This window comes from Fopius arisanus, unplaced genomic scaffold (assembly GCF_000806365.1).
Source record: "Fopius arisanus strain USDA-PBARC FA_bdor unplaced genomic scaffold, ASM80636v1 scaffold00044, whole genome shotgun sequence".
NCBI classification, from domain to species: Eukaryota; Metazoa; Arthropoda; class Insecta; order Hymenoptera; family Braconidae; genus Fopius; species Fopius arisanus.
The window spans coordinates 641,949-648,788 of NW_011887783.1; the positions used below are offsets into that span (position 1 = coordinate 641,949).

At 38.5% G+C, this 6,840-nt stretch overlaps 2 protein-coding genes across 3 annotated transcripts; both read left to right on the plus strand.

The window, feature by feature from the left end:
* The first annotated feature begins 153 nt into the window (after window positions 1–153).
* On the plus strand, window positions 154–1,483 carry LOC105267099 (uncharacterized). 2 transcript variants are annotated; one of them, XM_011305730.1, is made up of 5 exons: window positions 154–337; window positions 406–552; window positions 619–737; window positions 874–1,235; window positions 1,302–1,483. In XM_011305730.1, exons 1-5 carry the CDS (start codon window positions 256–258, stop codon window positions 1,333–1,335), a joined length of 744 nt encoding a protein of 247 aa, XP_011304032.1. In that variant the 5' UTR covers window positions 154–255; the 3' UTR covers window positions 1,336–1,483. The 2 variants fall into 2 exon arrangements, with proteins under 2 accessions (XP_011304032.1, XP_011304031.1); XM_011305729.1 differs by having other exon boundaries at window positions 406–737.
* Window positions 1,484–2,056: 573 nt separating this feature from the next.
* LOC105267100 (glycine-rich RNA-binding protein 3, mitochondrial-like) lies at window positions 2,057–3,391 on the plus strand. The gene is made up of 3 exons (XM_011305731.1): window positions 2,057–2,209; window positions 2,659–3,097; window positions 3,172–3,391. Exons 1-3 carry the CDS (start codon window positions 2,128–2,130, stop codon window positions 3,194–3,196), a joined length of 546 nt encoding a protein of 181 aa, XP_011304033.1. The 5' UTR covers window positions 2,057–2,127; the 3' UTR covers window positions 3,197–3,391.
* Window positions 3,392–6,840: the final 3,449 nt, after the last annotated feature.

Sequence of the window (6,840 nt, forward strand, 5' to 3'; positions counted from 1 at the left end):
CTAATGAACAACAAGAAAAACAATGAAACAAGAATAGGGAGGGACTGTTCCCACCCTATTCCATCCCCAGAAGAGACAATCCCATATTCCGAGGATAGATTTGAGGTATAAAAGCCATTGCAAAATTGGGAGGATGGAATCATTGAGCTCCACTTGCTGACTCTGACACTCTGGACTAACAAGTAGTGATTCGTAGTGCCTGAGCAGAGGAATTGAACGAATTAGACGAGTTAGACTGATTAAACTGTTGGATTCATGATGACTTGGTTGTCTTTTGGATTATTGGTGATGCTAGGGATTGCTATCACCGAGGCTAGATCATTGGCGAAGGCACCTGGTGAGTAACAATCAGAAGTAACATTATAAAATTAATTTCAAAGGTTAATGTTTGTGTTAATGTTGCAGTCTCCATTGTGCTGGGTCCCAATGCTCGGGAAATGCTGATGATGCGGTCGAAGAGACACCCAGTGCCCTATCCCCAAAGAGCACTCATGATTTCTGGATATTATCGACCAACACGATCTGATCCTCTCACTGGTGTCTTCGCTCAAGGTAATGCTGTCAGTGGTAGGTCTTCTCTAGGAGGAACTCATCCAAATTATCTACAATCTGGTCCAGAACCTGCGGACGATGTGACTAGTGCAGCGGCAGAGGCTGCACCAGATGGTGGAGATGGTAATGAGGAAAATTATTCAGATGATCGAACTGACGAGCAGCCACAGGATGACATTCAACCGGTAATTCATTCCTAGAACTGCATGTGAAGATTTTTTCGTTGATGAATCATTTCGTTCAGGTTTTGAATAATTTTTAGTGAATATTCTTGAATATTCAATATTCGATTTAAATTGCTGTTTATTATTGGGTTGATAGTATGGCACCGACGCTCCAGGATCAGACAAATCAATCACTGGAGAAAATAATCCAGCAAAGCGTCCAGTGAAGGCTAATAAAGCCACGAAAAAAAACAAGAAGACAACTGCAGATGAGAGTGAGGAAGAAGTTGAGGAGGAGAGCGACGAGGAAGAGTTGTATGATAAGAAAAGGGGGCGACTACCGAATTTCAACAATTTTTTTCCTATGGTCTTCAGATTTCCAAACTCCTATGGCCACAGGGGATCAGAATCTGAGGGATCACCCCCTGGGATGATAACGGCTATTGCCAATAGTTATTCCACAGGAAAGGGTGGAATTGCTAGCTCCATCGCAACAGCTTATGGAGGAACTCCCAATGGGTAATAATAATCTGTAATTATAACTTAAAACATTGTGAATTAACAATTCATTTTTGATTTTGATAGGAAGAAGAAACGTGTCAAGACCACGGAGGAATAATATCCAAAACTCTTCGATGTGAGGAAAATTCCATCAATGGAATAATTATTAATCGACAGATTAGGTTTTCTCGATGTAAATGTTGGGTTCTTAGAATGTAATAATCCCTTTCAATTTGAATAATTGTGAATGAATTATTTCAAATTTAATAAATAAGAATTTTATAATTAGTATCTGAGTTTGTGTTTCACTACGGATTTTAATGATTTTTATTTTGGTGCATGTGTGATCTCTTGGGGAATCAATGGGTGAATTATTTTGAAGTCTCAGGGTCAATAACACTGGCCTCCACTGCTGGCAATGAATTATGTTCGCCCGGGGCAGCTTTCTATCTTATTAGCGTACGATGACGCACCAAAATCAGACAGGGAATTCCCAGAACTCTCAAGTACACGTCCCTCTTGTCCAACAAATGGAGAATGTCTCATGGCAATCCGGGAATTTCATTCAACAAGAAAATCAACATCCATTTTAGCATAAAAATTGTCATGAGATTCTATTAGCGGTGAAGATACGAGGAAGGTCCTTGAGAAATTTCCATACGATACATCAAATCACTCCCATAAATGTGGAATTGCCCAAGTAAATATTTATCGCTCAATGATATTCACTGGTGAGACGCATGAAAATACAATTAGCGACACATAGTTGGTGGTTTTTGAAAAATCCCATGGGAATAACCCAGACCGGTTTCACCGATTTAAAAGAGCGGCTAATCATCTCTGAACGTCAGTTCTTCGTTTACGATAGGACAGTCGAGTCGTGAGATCTCAAGCTCAAGTGAAAAAAAAAATGGCTAAACTCCTTGCAGTTGTCATCCTTTTGATTGTGACATGTGCATCGGCGTATCCGACCATTCAATCCGATGAACAAGGTAATCAAATCTATTTACTTGAATGATTTTTTTTTGGAGATCTCCACGAGACATTTACGTCGAAGATAAAACTTTTGTTTGGACGTAAATTTTTCCACGCGATTTCAGTCGATATCTCGAAAATGAAACAAGATGACGATTTTTCCATAGAAACCTTTTTGGTAGATCTACATTTTTTCTATAAAAAATGTTTATATAAAAAATTAATTTTGTCCTTTCAATTCGGAGATACTGACGAAAAACTGGCGACGAAAAAAAATGCACTTCTCCTGATTTACTACTCCGCTGCTGAATTGAAATCAGCAATATTTGATAATTGTTTATCCGCAAATTATCGGGGATTCCCAGCTTTTTTTGAAGTACATATGTGGTTTTACTGCTGAATATTCATCCCTCTGATTTTACTCCTGAGAGTAATCTAATTCGAAGTCCTGAACAACAAATTGCAGATAGAGATTTCAAGGTGAGAGTGGCTAGATCGCCAGGTCCTGATCCACTTCATCACCATCATCATTACGGCGGATATGATGGGTATGGAAGATATGGAGAACATGGAGGATATGGAGGATATGGAGGATATGGAGGATACGGAGGATACGGAGGATATGGTGATAACGATGGAGGCTATGGATCCCAAAGATACAATGGCTATGGAAATCAGAGATTCAATGGCTACGGAAATCAAGGATACAATGGCTACGGAAATCAGGGATACAATGGCTACGGAAATCAGGGATACAATGGCTACGGAAATCAGGGATATGGAAACCAGGGATACAACAGATATCCCCAGTCTGGAAACTCTCAATCCGCTGCCAACGCAAATTCCGGTTCCTTCAACACTCCATTTGGCAGTGGATCCTTCGCCTCTGCCAATGCCAACTCCAGGTACAGCAATTTTTTTTTTCATCCATCGATTTATTCTAGAAGATTCAATATTCATTATTTTTTCACCCTTTCAGAAACGACAACGGAGAAATCTACTGAGAACGACTCGCCCTGACTGAAGAGCTACTGAATAATCATTCGTTCCTTGAAAAACATTTTCAACACCTGTGAATCGTCTTTAATTTATTAATTTTAATACAACCGCATGAATTACTCCTGAATTATTTATAAGTGTTCATATTTTTACTTCTGTGAATGAATCTAGGAAATATAAAAGTTAGGATTTTAGGATAATTCAATTTAATTCAATTCAATTCCTATCTCGAATGATTTCATCAATAAAAATAATGAATTTGTATCCTTAATAAATAAAGAAAAGCCTCTATTTTCTCAGATGATGGGAATTATTAATGAGTCACAGACGACACCTCGAAACCGGAAATGGTAATTGAAATGATTGGGGAATCGCAATCAGAAGAGCATTCTAGGATGAAATAATCCACGAGTTCATCGAATTGGATTCAAATTTAGAAAAATCTGAACCGAAGAGACAATTAATAACATTAACAATTTTTCGGGGGGCAGAAGAGAAGAATGAAGGCTTTCATTTTCGTGGGAAAATTAATTACACCTTTTATATTGAAAATAAAAATGGAATTTAGAAAACAGTTTATCTGTTCTCGCTCATCAGTTGATTCTCACGCATTCAAATCAGTCTCAAGAGAACTTGATTTCTTTATAATTCTTTATGGAGAGATATGACCGAGATATTGAGAGATGTGATTGCATGGATTAAAAACCAATGCTAGAACCACAGATGGTCAGGAATGCATTTGTGTATTTTCGAATTGCAGACTGTATTTCGTTATCAGTGGGAATCTTGCACGTAACGTACGGCTGTTTATTATAGGAATGTATAAAATATGAGACACATGGGAACGGGTCAATCGAGGATCCACCAGCTGCGTGCAAACATCAATCAGCCTTGGACAGGAATTGAACAAAAAAAGTCGATTGAGCAAACAGGAGACAAATCTGTCCAATTGTCACTGTAGTTGTCAATTGAAAATGATTTCTGAAACGAATTCGAAACCTAGAAAACAGAATATCACGAGGGAGGATCATGAATAATACCAGGGGATATGATTTTCTCCTGTCTAATAGCAGGATTAGTAAATATTTCATCAGGCTGTTACTATTCAAGATCATTACTGCCTCGTTGATGTTCTCCATCAGAGCGACCAAAGACAATGGCTACCATTCACTCTTGATTAAAGAAATTTATGAAAAACGTGGAACTTGTGGAATACTCATTTCATCAGCTGAGCACCATCAGTGTAAGTGCTAGCTATTCTAGTTTACCAGGTCACGATGGACTTCTTCAAGGTTCTAATTTGATTCACAGCATTTAAGGATCTTCGACGGTGGCATGGGCTGATCAAGACTTTATCGGACGACGGAATACCAACACTCATGATCACTTTCGGACAATTTGAGGAGAGATTCGAGTACTACACGAAGAATGCCGTTCGACCCCTCGTTGTCATTATTTTTGCGAGTGTCCAAGAGGTGTACAGCTTTAGTAAAATTGCCATGCACTTGGATATGACTTATGCTGTGTGGATTTTCTTGTTTGTCGACGAAGCTAGTGTGGGTAATTGTGAATTTTGTAGGAGTCCACACGGAAATTTATTGAATCTTAGATATAATACTGAAGCTGTTGTATCATGTTGTGGGACTAATATGATTGATGAGTGGTGGTCTGTTGTGAAAGGACACACAACTAGTCTTGAACTTGGACAATGGAACGATCAGAGTCAGGAGATCGAGTGGTTTTTCGATGATGCTCTTTACAACCGAAGACACTCCATCGGAGGTCAAGAATTTCGAATCGGCGGTGTCAAGGTAATGGTGTTGACATTATTTTTCTCAACACCTGCACGGAAAGTCCGCACTTTCCTTCCTGATAAGCGAGGGGGAAAGTGAGAAAGGGAAATTCAAGACTTTCCACCCTAGGGCGGAAATCATGCACTTCCCAATGATTTTTTAAAGAAGAGAGTAAAACACTCTTGAATCAATTGCTGAATAAATAAAAATGTGCATTGAATGAGTACTATCCGTTTAATTCCAGAAATCAATCTACTTTTGGGAGGAAAATGGCGTATTTTATGGATATCTAGGGGAATTTTTGAAAGAATTATCCCTCTCGTTAAATTTTACTCCAAAAGTGATCTGGCAAGAGGACTACGGAACCCGGAGTGATGAAACATCCGGATGGACCGGTGTCGTAGGATTACTCGAGCGAAGAGAAGCTGATCTAGTAATCTGCGAATTGCGCATGACTAATGAGCGATTTTACGTAGTTGATTACACAATTCCCATCGAAATCGGAGGTACACGTCTGTATCTGAGAAAACTAGACGCTGCAAGGCTCCATTGGAATGCTTACTTCAAGGTTCCGATCAATTTTATCCATCAAAATCCCACCGAGATCAAAATATTATCTCCATTTTCAGGCATTCGCAGTGGACGTGTGGGTAGTAATTATCAGTTTAATTATATCAGTGCCCATTCTTTTGACTCTCATCCAGTACAGGAGACACTCTTATTTCGTTCCACTAACGTTTGAGCATTATTCATGCATCTGGGGTATTTACTGCCAACAGGGGGTAGCAGGTACGATTAATTTTATCAATCGGTATTCGAGCATTGATTTTCATTTGATCAGTGATAATAAAATATTTGGAATAGTGTCCCCCAAACGAACGTCTTTGAGAATCGTTTATCTGTCAGTGTTCGTATCTGCTTTGGTGTGCTCTGGGGCATATTCAGCGTCATTGATCAGCTTCCTCGCTGTATCCTCCACTTATTCACCGTTTAATACCATGGAGGAATTTGTTAACGATGGTAGTTATCAACTAATAGTATTAAAAGGTAGTCCAGACTATGATATGTTCAAGGTAATTCCACTTCTTCATTTCCCATTCCTTCTTCACTGATATATTTCCAATTGTTCTCTTCAATTTGTTAACAGACATTAATACTAGGATGAATAAATTAATTAACAATATTTATATTGATATCCTTTTGATGGCACTGGAATATTTTTCTCGTTATTTTGTTATTTATTTATTTTTCGCAGACTTCTAATCTGACACTCGTGAAGAAGATGATGTCTCTCATGAAGCCGATAGATTTGTTGCCCCAGAGCTTTCAGGAAGCTTTTAATCAGGTATCAATTTATAATTTGAGTTCGATGCTTTCGACGTGCACATCTCTATCACTTGAAATTTCACTGAATCTCCAGGTGTGCACAGAGCAAGTCGTATTTTATACCCATGAAGCTATAAAAAAAGCTATGGCCAATAGAATAGATTGTGAAATAACTTCTGTATACAGTGGAACGACGGAAAACTTGGCATTGGCTCTTCCACGAAATAGCGACTACCGACAACTCGTTAATTCTCAGTAGGTGGAATTAAAAAAAAAATTTAATACCAGAGTGGAAAACTGGGGTGTGTGGATTTTTTTCGAGGTCAATTTTTAGCCGATATCTCGAAATTGGAGGAAGATAACGATTTTTTGATAGATACATTTTTTCCAGCTCTCAGTTTTTTCTATAAAAAATGTTTACATGAAAAATTCGCTATGTTCTTTCTATTCGGAGATATTGGGTAGAAACTCGTCTCGAGAAAAATGCACTTTACTCAGTTTACTGCTTGACTACAGAATTGTAAGTCAAC

Excerpts from the sequence above, each read along its gene's own strand:
- LOC105267099 (XM_011305729.1), top strand. The coding sequence starts at position 256 with ATGATGACTTGGTTGTCTTTTGGATTATTGGTGATGCTAGGGATTGCT. Across the intron at positions 338-405 it reads ATCATTGGCGAAGGCACCTG|TCTCCATTGTGCTGGGTCCC; the intron begins GTGAGTAACAAT and ends TTAATGTTGCAG. Across the intron at positions 738-873 it reads CACAGGATGACATTCAACCG|TATGGCACCGACGCTCCAGG; the intron begins GTAATTCATTCC and ends TTGGGTTGATAG.
- LOC105267100 (XM_011305731.1), top strand. The coding sequence starts at position 2,128 with ATGGCTAAACTCCTTGCAGTTGTCATCCTTTTGATTGTGACATGTGCA. Across the intron at positions 2,210-2,658 it reads CATTCAATCCGATGAACAAG|ATAGAGATTTCAAGGTGAGA; the intron begins GTAATCAAATCT and ends AACAAATTGCAG. Across the intron at positions 3,098-3,171 it reads TCTGCCAATGCCAACTCCAG|AAACGACAACGGAGAAATCT; the intron begins GTACAGCAATTT and ends TCACCCTTTCAG.